The 22,090-nt window shown below is 47.7% G+C and overlaps 1 protein-coding gene across 3 annotated transcripts; it reads left to right on the top strand.

Moving 5' to 3' along the window:
* Nucleotides 1-318: 318 nt before the first annotated feature.
* On the top strand, nt 319-20,539 carry Upp1 (uridine phosphorylase 1). Of its 3 annotated transcripts, XM_036201144.1 has the most exons (11): nt 319-618; nt 703-789; nt 995-1,084; nt 1,786-1,872; nt 10,313-10,381; nt 13,937-14,054; nt 15,591-15,749; nt 17,210-17,324; nt 19,052-19,261; nt 19,543-19,689; nt 20,331-20,539. In XM_036201144.1, exons 5-11 carry the CDS (start codon nt 10,332-10,334, stop codon nt 20,468-20,470), a joined length of 939 nt encoding a protein of 312 aa, XP_036057037.1. In that variant the 5' UTR covers nt 319-618; nt 703-789; nt 995-1,084; nt 1,786-1,872; nt 10,313-10,331; the 3' UTR covers nt 20,471-20,539. The 3 variants fall into 3 exon arrangements, with proteins under 3 accessions (XP_036057037.1, XP_036057036.1, XP_036057035.1); XM_036201143.1 differs by lacking the exon at nt 703-789 and having other exon boundaries at nt 995-1,080; XM_036201142.1 differs by lacking the exon at nt 703-789.
* Nucleotides 20,540-22,090: the final 1,551 nt, after the last annotated feature.

Below are 22,090 nucleotides of genomic sequence, written 5' to 3'. Positions count from 1 at the left end.
AAATAAACTGGCGACACCTTAGTCTTCCCAGGAGCAGGATTATAGGCAGTTCTGTTACTGCCCCTTCTCAGGAACCTAGGTAGGTGTTGGTGGGAGGCAAACAGAGGTTGTGCTGGGCTGCATCCCGCCCCCCCCATCCCCCCATTCTTAAGCCTTTTCGTCCACTGGCCAGAGTGCCAGCTAGCTGGGGAAGCCAAGCTAGGAATTGTTTGAGGAGAGGACTGGCAGGCCCTGTTGGCAGCGGGGGGAAGGGGGAGTCACAGTGCGGGGCAGGACAGAGGTGCCTTCTGCCAGATAGTTGTGACTGAATGAATGAGTCACTTCCCCTACTGGGCAAGCGCTCCCCTGGCCCTCCCTCAACAACGGAGGATATCCCTGCACCAGGAGGGAACAGGAGGGAAAGAAAAATAATCAAAACAAAACAGAAACTGGCCCGAAATACCGAAAGGACACACTGAACAACAGCCGAGCTCTGCATTCTTGACCTTATCCACGAGGTCGTTCATCTCAGGCACGTTCCCTCACTGTTTCCCGACAGATGGACCTGGGCCCTGGCACTAGAGGTGACCTTGGGTAGCCATACAGCCGCTTCCAGATCGTTTCTTCGCCTGTGAACAGGTGAGCTAGCGGCGTGGGTATGATTTCATCCATAGGAAGGGACGCTATGGAATCACAGGGATGGCTCTGGCTTAAAATTGTCAGGTATCCCCAAACGAAAGGGAACTAGAAGGCCGAGGCTCCCTGGCAACTTTTCCGGGTTCGGAGTGGAGGGTAAAGGAGCCAGAGAAGGTGCGCTGGGGGTGTGTCTGGGTCACCAGGCCCTGGGTGCTGTCAGCTGAACCCTCGGGCGGGTCGAGGCCGGGCGGAGAACCCTGGGCGGGGCTGCGGGTGACAGATACGGGGAGGCGTGTTTGCGGTCCTCTAGGTTCTCCTTTCTGGTCCGTGCCTTCCTTTAAAAGATCTGGCACGCTGCTCCTTTCTCACTGTTCTCCAGCCTTCCGAGCTATTCGTGCGGCCGGCCGGCGGGGACTGAACGCTGAGTGGTCGGCTTTGCGGGATCCTCGCCGCCTCTCCCTGCCTGTAGGTGAGCACGGAAGCGCCGGGGGAGTCCGGGCGACAGCTGCTAAGATGAGACCCGGCCGGGAGCGGGCGGGTGAGCGCGGTGAAAGTGGGCGGACCGCAGCTCTCCGCTAAGCACCGCGCCGGCGAGCACCGCGCTCGGGATGCTCTCCTAGGTCCCGCATGCTCTCCCAGGCGCTCGCCGGTGACTTCTCAGCGCTGGCACTACACTGGGGGACGCGGAGCCTGCAAGGGTGGGGTAGGGGTGGGCGGAGGTGAGGAGAGCACGTGAGGCACGAGCAGATGAGGGATGAGCAGGTGAGGGATGAGCAGGTAAAGGGCCAACAGACGCCTCCAGGTCCTTCCAGAGTGTCCAGTCCCGCGCCGGGAAGAAAGACCCAGAACTCCTGCACAGAACAGGCCACCCAGAAAATAAGAACTAGAGGCGTTACACCACCTGCCCGGACAAAGTTTCATCTTGATCACTCATATGGATTTCCTTGTAATTGATTTACCAAATGTTATCTCATAAAATATGGGCTCGGAGTTGTTTGGCTGCAGTTCAACCGGGAAACTCATCGGGAGTATTAAATGCCACTAACTGATAGGCAAGGGACTTACCTCACATTACTGCTCTTTTCTGTGGTAACTTAATTGCATGCAGATCTGGCAGGGTGAGTCCAGAACTCCGCAGTCCTGCTCACTGTCACATCTCTCTCCCTCCAGGGTTTGGTGGAGTGACTCACCGGTGACTGGGGTGGTCGCTCCCATCCTGGCAGCCTTCCCTGGACGTGGACCTCCAGTCTCTTGACAGTGAGTTATCCAGGGACACTGAATCTAGGGTAGAAAAGGGGCGCTTCCGGTGCAGAGAGTTTTTAGATGTCTGTTCACACTCTGTTTATTCTATTTATTTACTTATTATTTATTTGTTTATATTTTTCCAGACAGGGTTTCTCTGTGTAGCTTTGGCGCCTTTCCTGGAGCTCCCTTTGTAGCCCAAGCTGGCCTCGAACTCACACCACATAGTATAAAACTGTTTATTCCTATTCCCCCTCCCACTTTTCTCCCCACCTCCCTCTTTTATCTCTTTCTTCCTGCCTTTTAAGTCCCTACTTCTCTTGCCTTGGTCTCCCCTTGCTGGTGCTATCTCGGCTTAAAAACGAAAACACGTTGGTTCCATTCATTCGCAGTAACCGAATCCTTTAAAAAAACACGTCACTTCCTTGAATGGGGACGTAAGCCGAAGCCGCCTTTGCTGGAGAAAGAGCCCTTCCCAGGGCCTGCCATTGTCACCCTCTTTTCAGCTTGTGAAGTTTGCGCCCCATCTGCATTTTGGGCTAAACCACCCCCACTTCTCAGCCAGCTGGCTATTGTTTCCCCTTCTTCAGGGGCCAAGTGGACCTTCTAGCCTCTGCGGAACCCTCATTACCGCACATGTCTTTAATTCAGCCTGAGATGCTTGGGCACACATTATATTCTTGGTGCTGTTCTGCTTTCAACACTGGTAAGCCTTAATGGGTGCATTCGTTTTTCTTGACCATGGCTTTTTGTCAAAATGCACTCTTTTTTCCCCTGTATTTACTGACTAATAAAAAATCTTAAGAAATTACCTTAAGAAAGCAAAATAAAAATCCTATGCATAACAGAAACTTCCAGGTTTTCTTTCTCTTTACAGATAAGCACTGAATAATAATTTCTTTCTAATCTCTTCCCCTCCCCTTCTCTCCATCTCACATTAATACACACAGATTCACCTTTAATATACATTTCATTCCAAAACATTGTAATTTTTTTTAAAAGATTTGTTTATTTATTATGTATACAATGTTCTGCCTGCATGTGTCCTTGTGGGCCAGAGGGCACCAGATCTCATTACAGATGGTTGTGAGCCACCATGTGGTTGCTGGGGATTGAACTCGGGACCTCTGGAAGAACAGCCAGTGCTCTTAATCACTGAGCCATCTATCCAGCCCAAAATTGTAAATCTTTATGCATTGAACTGGTCTCTTTCTCTGACCTTGATATCTTAAAGACCGAGTAAAGTTAAAGTTTAAGATCTCATTAATGAGTTAGCAGCAGGTAGAGGAGCCCGGGTGTGCTTAGAGGGTAAAGGCTATTTTCTAGTGTGCTGTGCAGGTCCCTGAGGCAGCAGGTCCTGTCAGTGGAGTACAGCCCTGGGGCTGAGGGCAGGTCCTGTCAGGGTGGAGTATAGCCCTGCGGCTGAGGGCAGTAGCAGATATTTTGAAGAGGCTGGGTGAGTGCCTCCCTCTGATGAAGCGGGGATGTGAGTGTTGGGAGGAAATGCTTTCTAAAGTAAGCTTCGATGTGACATCTTCCTGAAATACTGAGGTCAAAATTTACCCCTAGAGTAAGTAGCTGGGGAGGCTTTGGAAGAGTGGTCTGTTCTCAGAACAGCTCTGTGGGGTAGGACAAAGGGAGAGGAACCGCCACCACTGCCACTCAGTGCCCTAGTGTGCATTCCACACTTAGACCTCCTTTTCAAAGTATTTTATTTTTTATTTGTTTATTTATTTATTTTTTTTAGTTTTTTGAGACAGAGTTTCTCTGTGTAGCTTTGCACCTTTCCTGGAACTCACTCTGTGGACCAGGCTGGCCTTGAACACACAGAGATCCTCCTGGCTCTGGCTCCCGAGTGCTGGGATTAAAGGCTGCTGCAGCACCGCTGCCACCACCACCACCACCCAGCTTATTTTTCATTTCTGTGCATGTGTGGATATGATTGTGTGTGTGTGTGTGTGTGTGTGTGTGTGTGTGTGAAGCCTGAAGAAGACATCAGATTCCCTGGAGCCAGAGTAACAGGTAGTTATGGGCTATCTCACATCAGTGCCAGGAAATGAATTGGGATCCCCCAGAATCATAGGAAGCATTCTCTTTCTTTTTGGTTTTGTGAGACGGGGTTTCTGTGTATAACAGCCCTGGCTGCCCTGGAACTCACAGAGATCCCCGTCTCTGTCTCCCAAATGCTAGGATTAAAGGCGTGTACCACCACTCTTGGCTATAGGAAGCATTCTTAACCTGAACCGTCCTTCCAGTTCCTTGAGTCTTTGGGTATTTCATAGTGGCTTTGCTGTGGCCAGTCTATCCCTTGGAGAGTGATCCTGGTCTTCATCCTGGGCTTTTCCTAATTGTTGATTCTTGAGGTTCGTGTACCCCAACTCCCACCTACCCTGATACTTGTGGAACAGGGTTGCCCAGTGTGCAAAGAGCATTACTCTGGCAAGATGACCCAGATCTCTAAGCTCAAATCTGACTCTTAATGGGATAGTGATGGCGGAGGAGTCATAGGAAGAGAGAGACAAGCAGACTTGATTAAGAGGCAAGGGTTTCCTTTTGTTTTTGTTAACTGAAATATGTCAGCCTAAAACATGGTTTTTTGAGAGGAGTTATGTCCTGTGTTTTGGGTTTTGAGCTCATGACATTGCTGACTGGATTTCCTCCAGTTGTGCCCATTCTTGAAAAGCTGGTTCCAAATCCTGAGAATCATTAGTGAAAATTCTGGAGGCTTTTTGTGGCAGACAACCTGAGTTAAGAAAGTTATCTTTGTCCGGGTGGTGGTGGTGCACGCCTTTAATCCCAGCACTCGGGAGGCAGAGCCAGGCGGATCTCTGTGAGTTCGAGGCCAGCCTGGACTACCAAGTTCCAGGAAAAAGGCGCAAAGCTACACAGAGAAACCCTGTCTCGAAAAACCAAAAAGAAAAAAAAAGAAAGAAAAAGAAAAGAAGGAAAGTTATTTTTGGTGTGCTCAGGCCTTTGGACACCATGTTTCTCAATGCCAACTGTTCTGGCTCACGTCTCCTTTGTGGTGGTGATCCCACAAAGCCACCCCTACAGGTTCTGTATTTCTGAGTCATGTTACTTCAACAAATGAGCTGTCAGGAGCCCCATACATGGAAGGCAACACTGTCCTTCCTGTCATCTTGGTCTTAGACAGAAGTCAGCTGGTAGGATTCCATCCCTGCCCCCACAGAAGTCAGCGCCCTGCCCTCCTTGGGTGTGCACTCCCCCCACTTGACTGTCACGTTGCTATCCTTGTTGTTGCCCTCAAATCCATGTCCAAGTGGAGCATCAGAGAAAACTCGGTATACCAGGCCACCCAGCGTCTGCAAATTAGTCGTCAAAAACCAGACAGATAAGAGCACAGATTACTGTGCATGCAGATAATGGAGGAATTCAAAGAGGGTGACTCAGAAGGTGGTTAGAATTTAGAGATTGTTCCAATCTTAACAAAGGTGGAATGGGCCAAGCCACAGAGGAGCCTACATGACTTCTGAGAGGGTAAGAAAAAGGTGCTTTCGGAGAAACAATGTATTTCAGCTGTTACATTTTGGGTGTGGTATTAGTGAGTTTGTTGTTGCCTGTCTGTTTTTGTTAGGCGAGTTGTTGCCCCCTTCCCTGGCACACTCCTTGTTTTTTTGCTTTGCAGCCCAGGGTGACCTTGAACTCACTCTGCTCTCTAGGCTGCCTTGGGGATATAAGTAATCTTCCTGCCTCAGCCTCCTGAGTAATCTTAAAAGCTAAACTGGGACTTCAGAAAAGCAGATGGGAAGGATGCTAGTTTGGTGACAGTGGTTGTTTGGGTACAGTGTCCGTTCACTAGAAGATCACTGGATCTTGGGAAAGCTGAGTTGTTTGGGGGAGCTTTTGCTTTTAGGCAGAAGGGGTTCCAGGAACTTGGGTGGCTTCCGCTCAAAGTTTTATGTCACTGTGTAAGTCAGCTCTCTGTCACTATGACAAAATCCCAAGAAAAATCCAGTTAAAGGGATAAAGGGTTTATTTTGGCTTACTGTTGTAGACAGTTCATGGTTGTTGTGTCCTGTTGCTTTGAGCCCGTGGTAGTACAGTCTATCTTGGTGGGAATACATAGTGAAAGAGGCGTGTTCTGAGTCATGGTGGCCAGGAAACATAATGTGGGGGAGGCTGTGGGGGGAGGTTCCAATATTCCTGATGGCCTGACTTCCTTCCACAAGACTCTCCCTCCTCAATTTTCTACCACCTTTCAAATGGTACTACAGCTGGTGACCAGGCTTTAACAGGGGGGTCTTAAGGAGCCATTTCCAAATCAAAACAATGACTGGGGTTTACTATGAACCTCTCCATACAGGTCTAACAGACATGAAGTTCCTTCTTCCTTTAGGGGGCACAACTGTCTGGAGATCACCTCTTGTCTCTGTTTTGGTTGCCCCTTGCATTGCTAAGCTGTTGGCCTTCTGTAGTAAAGGATTCCTTCTCTATGGTGTCATGGGCTTTGTGTTCATCAAGAGTCCTTTGTCTGACACGGACAGCTGGATCTTAAAGCATGGGAATGGTGGGTATGAGACCCATTCACATATTAGGGACAAGAAAGATCTGAGTGAGCCCTAGCTGCCTTCTGAGCACTTGAGAAGCAGCTAGCTCCCTGGGAGTCTTCTGGGCTAGGCTAGAGTTTGGTAATTGTCTGTTGGTCACGGGTGTGGTTTCAAAGGATGTTTTCCTCTGTTCGAGCAGCTCGCTTTGAGGTTTGAGGCTAATGAGTTGGAAGTTAATCCAGGAAACGCTGACTTGTTATCTTGCGTATGTCCCGCCCCTGTCGTTCTGTCTGGGCCTCTGAAGGACTGTGGATACCCAGCTGCCCAGAAAGCATAACGTGGGGGGGATACATTGCTAGTTAACCCTGTGTTAAGTCCCAGGATGAAAACACGTCTCCAAGGTGTCCACTTGCCAGGCTGAGAAGAATTTGATTCAAGGGTTACGACAGCTTCGGGGATAGACACAATACAAAGAGAGACGCCAGGGCTCTTATCCTGGAATGTGTTTAGTGCCAGGGCTCTTATCCTGAAGTGTGTTTAGAGTGGAAGGGTACTTTGTGTGTTTCCAACGTAAACTGGGCAACTGTTGACACAGACCACTCTAGCAAGTGAGAGGGAAGCTAATGACATTTTGCTTGTCTGTGTGACCTCTCCACCCCACCCCATCTCAGTGTAGGGGAGACCACGTGCTGTGATTTTGTGTTCACAGGTTGTCTGACACCAGAGTGATTCTAGGGACGTCCTGGGGGCATTTTATGGGTTTTCTCTGAGTGACAACACTTCACCCTCTGTCATTAGAGTCATTTTGGACCCCGCCCTCTTGGTTTGAATGTTAAGTGTTCCCTCTTCTGTAAAGTCTTCTGGCCACGTGGCCTAATAGGTATTTTTCAGCAAAGCTGTAATTGGCGTGATTTCTATAGGGGTGATGGTTAGTCTTCATTGCAGACTGCTTTTCAAGTCGTCTAGGGTGTTGGTTGGTGAGGTGCTGCTCATGTTTACCTGTGCTTGTGAGGGGTTACCTGAGGATTACAGAGGGCAAGACTGCCTTGAATGTGGGCGCCATTAAATCCCTGACTTGGAGCAAAGCTGGAGTATTCCCTTTCTTGGCTCTACTTGATGAGAACATCTGTGCTCTGCTACTCTTGGCTACCAGGATGCATGGGCTGACTGACCCTCCGAAATGGTGAGCCAAAATAAACGCATGCTCCTGATTCGGGCATTTTGGCCACAGTGCTGTAAAAGTGGCTAGTAACAGGTTAAGGGCCCAAAGCTGATTGGCCTGTGGGTCCCCTTGCGGTCCCTGCCTGTTTCATTCTACCTACCTCTTCTCTAGGCTGGTTGCTAGTCTGGAAGCATTAGGAACCCACCCTATCCTAAGAGCATGCAGGTTTTAACCTTCCAATACCTGTATTTGTTTATACTCAAGAGATTGGCCTTTGGTTGTGTTCTTAATTTCTTGGCTCCCTTCTCTCTCTCCCCTGCATTCATGTCCTGGCTTGCTTGGTGTGCCGAATCACACATACTACATGCAGGTTCACAATGTGCTGTCTTCATCCCTCCTAGCCGGACATGCTCTACAGGGGAAGGGACATTATCCTCATGCCTCCTCAAGGTTCACTCACAAAATCAGGGAAGATTAAACAGGAGAAAGGATATGCATGTTCATGAATATGCCAAAAGAAGACCAAAGTGCAAAAACCCCATAGGCTTCTGTCTACCCAACTGCTTAACATCACCACAAGAGCAGGAACCGAAGGCAACTTTGAGAGTTTGTGAATGGTTGTCAGGGGAATGACCTGAGACAATGCATTGGGATTGGAAGAAGCCTAGGGACAGTCTCTTGCAGTTTTACTCAATTTATTTTGTTTCATTTTTTCTTGAGACGGGGTGGAAGTCAGGGTAGGGCTGGGAGGTAGTGACCAGTTTCACTCAGTGGTGAGGGAATCCATTGAGGCCATCTCATTTTCTCCAGATCAGATTGTACATGTTCAAACCACCTGGTTCTGAATCCCCACAGTTTTGACTACCCATTCCATCAGTGACTGCTCTGTTTCTGTGAGAAACCACCTTGACCCAGGTAACTTAGAGCAGAGTCTATGTGAGCTTACAGTTCCTGAGGGGCAAAGACCACCATGTCAGGAGCACAGGGCAGCAAGCAGCCTTTGTAGAGCGAGGCGGTGGGTAGAAAACTGAGTCTCCATCTTGAACTGTAAGCATGAAGCACAGAGCAGGGCATGAGGCTTTTGGTCTCAAAGCCTGTCCCCAGTGACATACTTCCTTTGGCAGGGCCTTAGCCCCTAAGCCACTCAAACAGTGCCATAAATTAGGGACCAAGTGTTCAAATGCTTGAGACTATGGGGGATATTTTTCATGCAAAGCACCACACCAGAGATGTTTTTACACTAGGCACCTGCTGAATCCCACAGACACAAGGCAAGGGTCCAGGCACTAACTGCCGACATCATTGATTTGCAGAGTTTCACATTTCTTGACTGAGGCCGGCAGTGCTGTTGTGCTTTCTGGGGACTGAATCTTACATGCTAATCATGTTACCCAGGCAAACTTTAGAAAGTACTGTGCCATTAAAATAATAGGCGGCACCAGCAAGATGGCTCAGTAGGTAAGCGTGGTTGCTGCCAAGCCTGAGATTGATCTCCAAACCACACAGTGGAAGGAGATCACTGCCTCCCACAACTTGTCCTCTGACATTCACATATACCATATGGCACGCCCATGCCCCTCCCCAATAAAATAAAGGTCAAAATTTTTTTGAAAGCCTCCTTATGATCCAGCATCCAGTTCTGAAGGATAACGTAGGGACCACTTCTCTCACTACCCACCAGCTCTGTACTCCCTGTAACACTGCCAGGCAAAGCTGCCCTCCTCCCCTCAGTTGTAAGTGCTCTTTCCCTGTACCATGCTTGACTTGGGAATGTTGGGATTACAGGGTGAGGGATGATACTTCTTTCCCAGCATAGAGATGTTTCTCAGTGAGCACCTGCCTGGCGGGCACATAGACCTCCTAGGGTTCCACCCTCAATACTGCTGTAACAAAAACAATAGAACCCACTCCATCTTTTGCTCCCTTAGTTGCACAGCAACAGGCTGGCATTTCCAGGCAAGCATGCCATGGGTGCCACGCTACAACAAAAGCCAGATGAAGAGGTTACAAGCACCAATTGCAGAGGGATTTTTTGCTCTGGAACCAACTACTGGAATTGTTCCTGGTTTGCAAATTTTACTGAAACGATCCATATGTGATGATAATTTATAAATACATTTCCCAGCAAAGGGGTTTTTCAGCCCAGGCTCGAGAAATGCCTGTATACAGCTTGCAGTTTTGCATAGTGGCCTGTGACCCATGGCTCTTCCTGATGTTCCGCTTTCCTTACCAAGGAAGAGTGGTAGCTGTGCATGCTATCACACTCCGCCCCCCCCCCCCCCAACACCCTGCTCCCAAGGCTCTGCACCCAGGCTGGCAGCAGCTGGCCACATCAGCTTCAAGTCCTTTCCCTCTCAACTGTGCATCCTCTGGAGCTGGGAGCTGGTCCACCTCTGTTCAAATCCCTGCAACCTCTGCCGTCCAGAAACAGGAAGAGGATGTTCACAACTCCAGGACAGCGAGGCAGAAGGGTGTGGTTGGTAGAGTCAGAGACTTCCTGACTGCTGCTGGGATGGGATGCTGGGAAACTTGAACTTTATTCCTAAATTACACAAGTGTGAGGTCTGCTCATGTGGACTCACGTGTGCACTCACGTGTTCATACACGTGAGCACACATACACAATGTAAATAGTATACATTTCCATAATGTACAGGACGTAAGTGTGAAGAACTCTGCTTCTCTGCACAGACCTCCCCCATGAGTGAGTGATTCCTCACACCACACTGGTTTCATTTGGGTTGATTATGTTTTGTGTGATGTTTTGTTTTTTTTTTTTCCATTAGGTCCTGCCACAGCGAGAGGATGGCGGCTACCGGAACTGAAGCCAAGGACCTCAAAAACCATCACAACAAGTAAGACTGACTCAGGCTGAGCTGTGTGGGTTCCATGAAACCTTCTTTAATCAACTCATTTTTCAAAGTTGTTTACACATGTTAACATGCGATGCTCACCACAGTCGAAGAACTTTGGAGGACTTAACAGATATTCAGGTCCAGGAACGTCTCTCCTTAGCCGTCAGACTCAGAAGACCAGGCAGTTCAGTGTTCAGATACGTGTCTTACAGGTTTTTTTCTGTCGGTGGCATTTTTTCCCCCAAGACAAAATCCAAGACAAAATCCACCGTATATCTCCTAGCTCGGTCTTGTTTCTGAACCTTGTAAGATTTTTTTTTTTCCCTCTGCATTGTAGTTTTTCGTAATTTAAGTGTGTGCTTTTCATGAGCTCTCTTAGGTTTAGACTTTAGTAAAAAGCTAACCAATGTTTGTGTCTTTCTCTGACTCCAGTGTGCATGTGTATGTTCGTGCACATCCAGCCCAGGGTTTTGAGCATGCCATAGTGAGTACATGTTCTACCCTGAGACCTCCTGCATGGGTTTGAAGTCCACTGAGCCTTTCTCGTGTCCCCACTTGAGGGTTGTCCACCATCTGCTGGGGCTCTGTGAGGTAGTTCCCATCCTGCTTCAGTGTGGCCTCCATAGTCAGTAACAATAAAGCATGATCAGTACAATTGAAGTTGAGGCAGAGTAAAGATTTTTGTCTCCGACTTGTTATTCTGAATCCTTTAAACTGTGTGTTGGAGGCTGTTCCAGCTCACGTACATGTCAGAGTTAATGAATTTTTAAATCATGGTTGTTGTCATGGTTACACTCCTCCCTCTGCTCTTCCTGGAATTGACAAGCAAAAAAAAAAAAAAAAAAAAAAAAAAAAGTTTCTGTGTGTGGCCACATTGTCTTAATCATGTCCTGTTGTGTCATTTTGAAACATGAAGTTGGTCCTTCCGTTTTGTGTTCCATATTTGCCACATCCTGAAGGAGGATATGGTTAAGTGCCTGAAGGGTGTGCTATGATGGAATTTCAGATTGGCCTAGAGATCAAAAATGATTTCTGGGAAAGTCTAGCTGTACATGCCCTGTATTTGGTCCCACAAGAAAGGGCTTCCTCCCCCTAGCAAAAGCCTGCCAGGAAATCCACCAGGAGAATAGGGTCAGCAGGTGGGCACACTCTGTGCCTTGGCCAGATTGCTTGTTCTTTCTTAGCAAGGTTTACAGCTCAGGTCAGCAGTGGCCCTGCATGTGTGACTGGTGTGTGTGCTGTGGATCTCTAACACTGTTCATGAAGTAGTCCATGAACCCACCTTCCCTTTTCTGAGAGACCTCTGACTTTCTCCTGAGTCTTATGCTATGTTTATCTTTTATATAGCAATCTTAAAGTTTCATGTGTCTTGACACTACTGTAGGGGGATAGACTGGAGAGGGGCTTGAGAAACATGGAAGGGGGCAGAGAGGGCCAAGGGACAAGAGGGAGTCTTCAGTATCTGCTTTTGAGGTTGACTACCAGAAAAAAAGGAATGGGGACTGGAGGAAACAAATCAGTCAGAACAGGTATGATTCAGCCTTCAACTTTGTGCATGTGTGTGTGTGTGTAAGAGAGAGAGAGAGAGAGAGAGAGAGAGAGAGAGAGAGAGAGAGAGAGAGAGAAGACAAGACATGGCATAGCCTCCAGGAGATTTTGATGATTATAATTAGGTTAATTGTATAAATTTTTCTAAAGACAAAAATGTAGATAGCCAGATTCATTGCATATGCCTGTAATCCCAACACTCAGGAGGTCAAGGCAGGTGTATTGAGTTCAAGGCCATTCTGGCCTACAAAATGCAACCTGTCTAAAGAAAAAGAAATAGGAGCTGAGGGAGTGACTTGCTAGCCTCACACTCCAGGGGTTCTGTCACTAGCACTACAGAAGATGGGCATGATGGCATGTACCTATAATCCAGCACCGAGGAGGGAGAGGCAGGAAGATAAGAAGTTCAAGGCTACATAGCAAGTTGAGGCCAATCTGGAATACAGTGAGGTCCTATCTCCAGAAAAAAAAAAAAAGGTAGATTAGAGAACAAAACATGAGAGAATGCTCTGGAAGGAGGGTAAAAAAATCCTTTGTGAAGTAGCACAGATCCCCTTGGCTTACTACAGGGTTCCATCCCCACAAATCCATCATGGCCTTGACTTAGTACAGCGAACTCCCCCAACAGCTTGGCAGCTCTTTTCAGGGGAGGAGCCCATACTCAAATCAACACACAGCATTTTCAAATCATTGTAAGTCAAGATCATCAGCAGTTCTATATTGCAATGATCTGTTGGATCATTATTTTCTCACCTTTTTCTCATCAGTTAGATTGAAGAGAAAGTTCAGTAGTTGGTTCTGGGCAGAAAGTCAGACTCAGAGGGAAGGAACAGTACTGATGATCACTCCATATTCAAGGCCCTCCACTGGCCTTCATCCTGCCAAGGAGAACCCATTTGGAAATCAGAAGGCACGTACTGTTGAGGCAGCTGTGTGGAAGGGTGGTTCTGAGGAAGGTTGGCCAGGGTCGAGCTGGAATGACTTCATCTTCAGGTGCTTGTGTTTGTAAATCAAAGTTCAATGAAGTATAAGATCATGTATTTGCCCACCTTGTCTCTGTTGCTTTCCAGAGACAAGTGGCAGACTTGTGACAGAAGCATAATGGCCTATAGCCATATTTACCATCTGGCCTCCTGAAATAAAGTCTGCCAACCTTCCTTTAGAACAGAAGCATGTGTTAGCCTGTAAAAGTCATTTGAACCACATACGAAATGTTACAGTTGCCTTCAGAAATGCAAAACGGTAGGATGTTATATCATGACAAATCTTGTTAAGAAAAAAAATTAAGGTTTACTTTGTGTTTTGCCTGCATGCACGTATGTGACCCTTCGAGGCCAGAAGAGGGTGGTAGATTTTCTGGAACTGGAGTAGCAGATGGTTGTGAGCCACCATCTGAGTGCTGGGCCTAGAACTCTGGTCCTCCTTCAAGAACAAGTGCTCTAAACCATTGAGCCATCTCTTCATCCCTTCAGAACAACACTCTCAGTGTTGGGGTTCTGAGAAGTGGTAGCTAATGCAACATGACACAAAAAAGAAATTATAGGCGCTCAGGTTAGAAAGATTCTGGCAATAGTGGAGACTTTTTCTATTTCTGTCTATAGCTCCAATAGTGATCATATTACTTTTTCTATTTCTGTCTATAGCTCCAATAGTGATCATATTACTTTAAAAACATTCAAGTCTATGTATTGAATATAAATGACTTGGGTATCAAATAGCATTCTTTGTGTTGGGTGATTTATCAATTTGAGCTTTATAATTTTGTTTGCTTTTCTAAGATTTTGCTGATTGCCTTCAAACAGTGCTCTAGGAGCAAAGAGGGGTTAAAAGGAAGGAGAAAGGGAGGTAGAGACGTTGGCAATGTAGGGTTATCTTCCCCGTAGAGCCTGCTTGTGTCTCTTCCCCATCATGTCCCTCACATACCTCATGAATATGGAACATATTTGTGGTAATGCTGGCTATTACACACCTGTGTTCTATAAACCTTTCATTTTTTGTTCCAAACAGAGACTGCTTCGTTCAACTTTCAAATCCAAACATAGCAACAATGAAGGAAGACGTTCTCTACCATTTCAACCTCAGCACTAGCACACATGATTTCCCTGCCATGTTTGGAGATGTGAAGGTAAAAAGCCCAGGCTTTGATTCTATGGATTGTACCTTCTGCATTGGTACAGCTGCACCTCCTTGCAGATGATGGACAGGGGGCAGGACTACATTCTATCTTTTTGTTTTGTTTTTTTGAGACAGGGTTTCTCTGTGTTTTTGGTGCCTGTCCTGGATCTTGTTCTGTAGACCAGGCTGGCCTTGAACTCACAGAGATCCATCTGGCTCTGCCTCCTGAATGCTGGCATTAAAGGTGTGCGCCACCACCGCCTGGCTCTACATTCTATCTTTATCAGACTTTTGCCAATTGTTACCTTTTATTTATAGGAACTAGCAAGTCAAGGAGAACAAGGGTTAACTACTGCTCTGTAGGCCTTTACATCATCTCTTAGAGCTTTCATATGAGAGTGAGCAAGCATGTGACTCTCCTGAGTCATACAAGGTGGCATATGGCTAGAGTTGCAGCAACTCCCAAGACTGAGGCAGGAGAATCACCTCATCTCAGGAGTTCGATGGCAGCCTAGACAATGTAGAGAGCTGGGGAGGGCTTTCAAGAGATACAATGTCAGTATAGAGAGTGTGTATGATCCCTGCTTGTAGCTGAAAGTGTATATTGATGATACTGTCTTTAATTATCTGAGGGATAATTTTGATGGAGACACCTCCCATATACAAAGTGTTCATTTCTCAGTGCTAATTTTCCAAAATTTTTATAAAATTCCTTGTTAAGATTTGTTTCTAATCAACACCTAAGTATGTTAGCATCCTTTCAAGAAACAGTGTGATGTCTCAGTTCATGGCTGTGATGTGAAGTGACAAGCAGAGTGGTCGGCACCACATTCACAACTCAGGCGCTGATCATTCTTCGGGTTCAGAACACTCAGGGTCTTATCTCTTGGCTGTCTTGCCGTTTACAGTTAGTTGTGTTAACTATAGTTCCCATACTACTAAAACAGGACTCTTCAGTGTCTGATCTCGATAAAGATGAATTAAAACACTTCATTAAAAACCAAGATATGCTGGGCGGTGGTGGCACACGCCTTTAATCCTAGCACTCTGGAGGCAGAGGCAGGTGGATCTCTGTGAGTTCAAGGCCAGCCTGGGCTACCAAGTGATTCCCAGGAAAGATGCAAAGCTACACAGAGAATGCCTGTCTCCGAAAAACAAAACAAAACAAACAAACAACAACAACAACAACAAAAAACCAAGATAGGCTCAGAACACCAAAGCTGGGCTCCATCTGCCATGGGTAGCATGAACTCATCTTTGGTAGCAAATGGTGGGCAGCTTTCATGTTTCATTAATTCATTGAATTTCTATTTATCCCAATAGACATGTCCTTTCATATTTAGAGATGCATTTATTTCTTTTATCTTCAGTTTTCCATTAAATCACTTTTTCACTATTTTACTATTCTTAAGCAAAATAAAGTGTCTCCTCCACCTACAAATGCCCAACTTGCTAGAAAGTTCCCAGACGACCCCAATGTTGCTGGTCTACTTGAAGACCTCTAGTGACGCCTTGTATTGATGAGGTCCCGATTCTCTGGTTTCAGTTTGTGTGTGTTGGTGGAAGCCCTTCCCGGATGAGCACCTTCATCAGGTATATGGCTGCCGAGCTGGGCCTTGACCATCCAGGGAGAGAGTATCCCAACATCTGTGCAGGCACTGACCGCTACGCCATGTATAAAGTTGGACCTGTGCTGTCTGTGAGCGTGAGTACTTGCTTTTCACTTGGATTTGGTGTCCATGTTCTGCAAGGCCTTGTGCCCACACTTCTCCCTTTGTGTGTGGATAGCTGAACAGCTGGCCCCCTATCATTTGTTTACTGTAAGTGGCTGGGAGCATGGTGAGCTCTCAGCAGCTGGGATCTGGGCATGAGTAAGTCCTAGGCTCCAGCCCTTAAGGCTTAGCTTCCTGGACAGCCTCAGTATACAAAAGCAGACACACATGTAAATATGCACAGCTGTCCACTCTGTGTAAGGGTGGCAGGTGCCCAGGAGGACTTCCCTGCCTGGCCCAGTGCTGTAAGAAGAACCACATGCCAGGTCTCCATGCCTCTTCTATCTCACAGTGACTGACTGGCCTGCTTTATAACACAGGTTGTGTGAGCAATTAAAGTGAATACAGAAAAATCTCCAGTATTCTATCTAAAGAGTCGTTTTCTAACATTTGATTTCCTTTGGCAATAATATAACAAAGAACCACAGCTCAGTTGTGGATTCCCTTCCTGTTGAGATGTGTTTCTTGACACTGGTCAGCTAGACCTCCAAGCGTATCAGTCATGTAGAATCACCTGATAGCAAAGGCACCTTGTGGAAGCATTTCCTGGGTTTGACATTCTGAAAGGGGTCCCTTTGCTGTAGGGCTCTGCCATAGGGACAGCACCTGTCTGGGGAGGGGAGAGGTGTCTTAGGAGATGTGAGTGTCAGAGGGTCTTTGAAAGGCATGTGGAGTGGGGTTGCATTGCAGAGGCAAGGAGGATATGGCCGAGGCATAGGTGCAATCAGTAGAGTGCCTGATGTCGGGGGTTGGGGGACCAGCTGGTTACCTTGTATTGCTAAACTGGAGAGAGAGGGCAGGAGCAAAGTGCAGTGATCAAACCTTATCCAATATGGCAGGCCTTTGTGCATGGCTTCAACTGTCAGGAAGCAGTGTTTGTTACTTAGCAATAGCAGCCACTTCCTCCTGCTCTGAAGGCCTTGTGAGTCAAGAGAGGTAGGTCATGTATAGGGCAGCTCTGTTACTACTTGAAGCCTGTCCATTTCCACATGATGATTTCATTAGTGGAAGTACACCACATCAAATGTACAGTAATCTCCTTCCCCACACAGGCTTTGTTCCAAAGACCCCAGTGGATGTTTCAAGGCAGGAGTGTAACAAAACCAATCAATACAAATAGCACTCCTTTTAGAGACACAAGCCTATGATACATCTTAGTTGTGAACCAGGTATAGCAAAAGAGCGGCAATAATGACTGATACAGCAGAATAATTATAACTGTGTAATAAATGAGTTATGTGAATGTTCTCCCTCTCAATCTCCTTCTGTGCAAAGCTTGGTTGTCTTTGAACGATTTGAAGTGCAGGGTGAGTCCTCTGTTTGGAGGGACCTCTGCATGCGTTGATGAAGGCACAATGTTGGGCTGAGCTGCTGCATGTCTTTCTTGTTTCAGCATGGCATGGGCATTCCTTCCATCGGGATCATGTTGCATGAGCTCATCAAGTTGCTGTACCATGCCAGGTGCTCCAACGTTACCATCATCCGCATCGGTACTTCAGGCGGGATAGGTGAGGACTGAGGAGTGGTGGGTGGTGGGTGGTGGGTGGTGGGTGGTGGGTTGTAGGTGAGGTGGAGGAGGGGACAGAGCCCAGCAGCAGCTCCAAGATGGTGTGAACACACTGGGGATTGTTCAAGGGCCTTCCTCTCTGCCTATCTCTTCATTCGATCAGAGTGTGTATTTGGGGGTGGGATGCACAACTAACAAAAGGGGCCTGAAATTAGCTCAGAAGTTCCTAATCATTGACACCCCCCCCCAAAAAAAAAGAACAAAAACCCCAAACCAAAAAACCTAAAGAAACCAAAAACTAAAAACCAATCAACCAACCACCCCTCCCCCCCCACAAAAAACCCACAAGCAAACAACCTAAGAATTGAGGAAGAGGTTTTGAAGAAGACTACAAAACACTTGGAGGCTGTTGATTTGCTCTGGTCTGTTTTCAGTTGTAAAGACAAGGTCTGCTTGGGCTCAGGACTGTGGCCCGTAGCTGGGTGAAGCCTTCTTCCTGGTAGATTCTAGGGATGGCACAGGGGTTCATCATGTATGTGAGACCCATCTCTGCCTCAGCCTCCACCACTTATCCAACCTTAATCTCAGTGAGTTAATCTAGCCTTTAGAGCAGAGCCTCACCCAGTCCCAAGTGTTCCCGTTCACAGTGGGGATTATCTTTCAGAGTGGGTTTTGGCAGTCAGGGGTGTGTGTGTGTGTGTGTGTGTGTGTGTGTGTGTGTGTGTGTGTGTATGTGTACGCGCGCGCATGTGCGCGTGCTGGGCAGTGACATACCAGAGCATAAGTAAGTAAAAGTCTGAAGTAAGTTCAAGTAAGTTCTTATTTGTCACTAAGGAGCTAAAGTCACTGTAGTAACTAGTCTCTAGCAATTTCCGTTCCCACCAGGAACACAAGGCCATTGTGTCGGCTCCAGGGACAGTACAGCCTTAGGTTTAGGCATCCGGGTCTTCGTACATTGCTCTTGGGAGGTAGGATTTCAGACTCCCAGCAGTGGTCACATTGTATAAGAAAATATAAACCTGCTGGGCATAGTGGCCCACACCTTTAAGTAAACTCAGCTCTTGGGTGGCAGAGGATCTCCATGAGTTAGAGGCCAGCCTGGTCTACAGAGTGAGTTCCAGGATAGGTTCCAAAGCTACACAGAGAAACCCTGTCTCAGAAAAACAAAAAGAAAAAAGAAAATATAAATCCAACGGAAAAAGAACAGGATATTACACTTAGAAACATGCAGGTGTTCCAGGAGGGCATACTTCCAGTGTGGACCCTGCAGAGATGGCTGTGCTGGATGCAGAGGAAAGCAAGCTAGTCACAAGTTGGAAAGGATGGAGGCTGTTTTGAGGCACGTGAGGTTTTTCTATACTTTGTCTGCTTTTGGGTCTGGTTGAAAGTTTACAAAGTAAAGATATAATCTGGAATGATTAAACTAACATCATGGTCACCTAGTTGGTGGAGTCCTAGTCAGTGACCATGCCTGGAAGACAGACTTTTGGTAAAGGATACAGCAACTCCCAGCGGGGTTGCAGTTCTTTGCTTTTCCTTGCTTACGCCAATGATTCCGTGCAAAACCCCAGCTAGGAAACACTCTGACTAGGAAAAGGGACGGAGGGCTTCAGTAAATGCCGGGGTACTTCAGTACTTAGCTGGGTCGATAGATCACGGTCATTGTGCCTGTTCTCTGCTGTGCTGCTCTGTCACCCTGGGTAAGCATGACATTTTGGCCTTCCTCAGGTCTGGAGCCTGGCTCTGTAGTCATCACGCAGCAGGCAGTGAATGAGAGCTTCAAGCCGGAGTTTGAGCAGATTGTCCTGGGGAAGCGGGTGGTCCGCAGCACCAGCCTGGATGCCCAGCTGGTGCAGGAACTGCTGCAGTGCTCCTCAGACCTGAATGAGTTCCCCACGGTTGTGGGTAACACCATGTGCACCTTGGACTTCTACGAGGGTGAGAGGAAGTGAGGGCGTGGGGGGAGGGGTCCAGGGACGCCTTGCCCACCCCAAGCCCACTTTGTGATGGTGTGGTGCTGTCTCTGATGGGGCACCTTCATGTGGGCTGCTAACCCGGTCACGGCATTTGTAATGATTGGAGCAGCTATCTACCGCTTGAAGACAGGCAGGGCCTGGGTGGGCCCCCGCATCCCTGGTGTCCTGATGGCATTTATAGCGTGGTGCCCAAGTGTAGACTCTGACCTGTGCGTGTGGTTGTCCCATCTTCATGCCCTGCAGGGCAAGGCCGTCTGGATGGTGCCCTCTGCTCCCACACAGAGAAGGACAAGCAGGCCTATCTGCAGGCAGCGCACGCTGCAGGCGTCCGAAACATCGAGATGGAGTCTTCATTGTTTGCCACCATGTGCAGTGCCTGTGGCCTGAGAGGTAGGAAGACGCAGGATGGCCTTGGGGTCCTTTTTCTGTCTCTTTCGCTGGTCCATCGCAGAAGGCCCCTCCTGGGATTGCGGCAATGTTGATTTCTCACTTGTGTCTGCCGTGGTCAGCTCTTGGCCAAGGTGTCATCCCTGCACAGTGTCTTCATTGTCACACAGCAACACGGGGTCCTCAGTGTTCTTGCAGAGATTCCCCAGCCCCTTGAGAAGGGTAAGAAAGATGGTGATGAGCTATTCCAGCTCCTATAGAAAGCTGCCCCAGCCCTGCCAAGAACGTGGCTTTCTGAAGACTAATCCACCCTCTTGTCTAGACCTGAGCATCCTTCCGATTGAACATTACCTCTCAGAACTATCTGTGCCCCACGGTCTGGGACAACATATGTCCTGCAGGGCTTCATAGGGCAGCCAGGAGCTGGCCCTGGAACTGGCTGGAATTTCTTTTGGCAGCAAAGTCAAAGGCCATAGGTGATGTGTTAAAATGGGGAACTGCCAGAGTTGCCGGAGGATGTATCTTCATCCATGGTGTCCCACACCACCCACACAGCCCTCCCTCCCATCCCTGGCCTGCACACTGCACTCCCTGGATTGGGCCTTCCTCTCTGGGGAGCTAAGGAAGGTGTCTGCTCTTTGCAGCGGCTGTGGTGTGTGTGACCCTCCTGGACCGACTGCAAGGGGACCAGATCAACACCCCCCACGATGTGCTGGTGGAATACCAGCAGAGACCTCAGAGGCTGGTGGGCCACTTCATCAAGAAGAGCCTCGGCAGGACCTGAGGCTCTTGTCCTTGACACTCAGGACAAGCCTCTGCAACTACTGGCCAATACATCTATTTTCATATCCCATTGTGTGGCTTGGTGTCTGCTTTATATAAGAACACATGGGCCGGGGCGACAGCGGCAGCGGCGGCGGCGGGGGTGGCACAGGCCTTTAATCCCAGCACTCAGGAGGCAGAGGCAGGCGGATCTCTGTGAGTCTGAGGCCAGCCTGGGCTACAGAGTGATTTCCAGGAAAGGCGCAAAGCTACGCAGAGAAACCCTGTCTCCAAAAACAAAAACAAACAAAAAAAGAATGCATGGAATTGGGCTGCATTTGACACTATTCAGGATCATTCTAAATAAATGAAAACTTTCAGATGTTATTTCAAAGGTGGTCAGATTTCATGTCACTATATAAGAAATTTGGTATTGTGCCTATGTATTTCGAAAATTCTATGCAGTCATCCCCTGATAGCTGCAGATAGGCTTCAAGACTGACAGAAGCCTGTTGTCAGGGAGAGGAGCACAAAAGAGCCATCCCAGAACCTGAAACGCACTTTCCTGTGGACTTAGCAAAGCATTTTGTGACTTTTACCTCCATTCCCACAAGTGTTGGTGATCAAACTCAGGGTGGAGCCAGATGGTGCTGTACTATCCTCTGCTGGCCAATCTAGGTAGTGCAAGCTCTCCAACCAGAAATTAAAACGCTTCCAGCACCCTGGCATATAATGGTGTGGCACAACTATAGGGACCAGTTTAGGGCCTGACTTGCAGGAAAGGCAGTTCAACAGAGCATCTCATTTGTATCTAATAAGCATCATTAGGCTGCTGTCACAGTTGAGCTTGTGGGTCTACTTGGATTACTGGGATAAACACTGTCAAACATGTCACTGAATTTCTTCACATGCCACCAAAGATTAAGCCCCTCTCACCTACATTGGCTCCTAGTTTTCATCTCTGTCCCACTCTGGCCATTGATTTTTGTCCACTGGAGCTCTCTCCTACCACCTGACCTCAGTCTCCTGCACCCCTCACTCCATTCCCAGTGCTGACAATAAGGAGACTTTCCTTCAGGAGAAATGACACCAACTGGGTGTCTTCCCTCAGCAAGTTATACAGAATTAGGAATGTGGCTGGGTTTGCCCTGATGGACCAATTCCTCCCATTTAGGGTCCTGCCCTGCCTCAGGGCATACTCTGGGCTTAGAATGGCATTCCCTGACACCAAGTCCCAACTGCTTGTCATTTTGCAAATAGAAATGTAAAGATGTTACCAATGACACTCCAGACTTTACTCCAGGAAACATGGTGTTTGTTCTCATGTCTCCATGATGAGGAAGCCCACTACTTCCTATATCCCTTCTTCCTGTGTAACCCACTCCCATAACAGTAACAACAATGTCACCCACCGGAAGTGAAGGGAAAGATGGTGTGAGTCTTTGCCACAAATCCCAGTATTAACCAAATTCAACCTGTGCAAACATGTATGTTTAGGTAGTTCACCTCTTGTCTTAAGCCTGCTGCCTTAACTGCTTGGAAAAAAGCTTACATGTCTCAGAAAATGTGGAAAATAATGTTCATGGTGGCAATGTCCTCCATAGCAATGCTGGGAGCAGCTGGTAACCACCCATGTGGCCAA

This window comes from Onychomys torridus, chromosome 10 (genome assembly GCF_903995425.1).
Source record: "Onychomys torridus chromosome 10, mOncTor1.1, whole genome shotgun sequence".
NCBI lineage: Eukaryota > Metazoa > Chordata > Mammalia > Rodentia > Cricetidae > Onychomys > Onychomys torridus.
This window is presented reverse-complemented; position numbering and strand designations above follow the sequence as displayed.

Bases quoted from the DNA above. Each gene is read 5' to 3' on its own strand.
- Upp1 (XM_036201143.1), top strand. From the start codon at position 10,332: ATGGCGGCTACCGGAACTGAAGCCAAGGACCTCAAAAACCATCACAAC. The intron at 17,325-19,051 runs GTGAGGACTGAG...GGCCTTCCTCAG, and splicing joins CGGTACTTCAGGCGGGATAG to GTCTGGAGCCTGGCTCTGTA. The intron at 19,262-19,542 runs GTGAGAGGAAGT...CATGCCCTGCAG, and splicing joins CACCTTGGACTTCTACGAGG to GGCAAGGCCGTCTGGATGGT.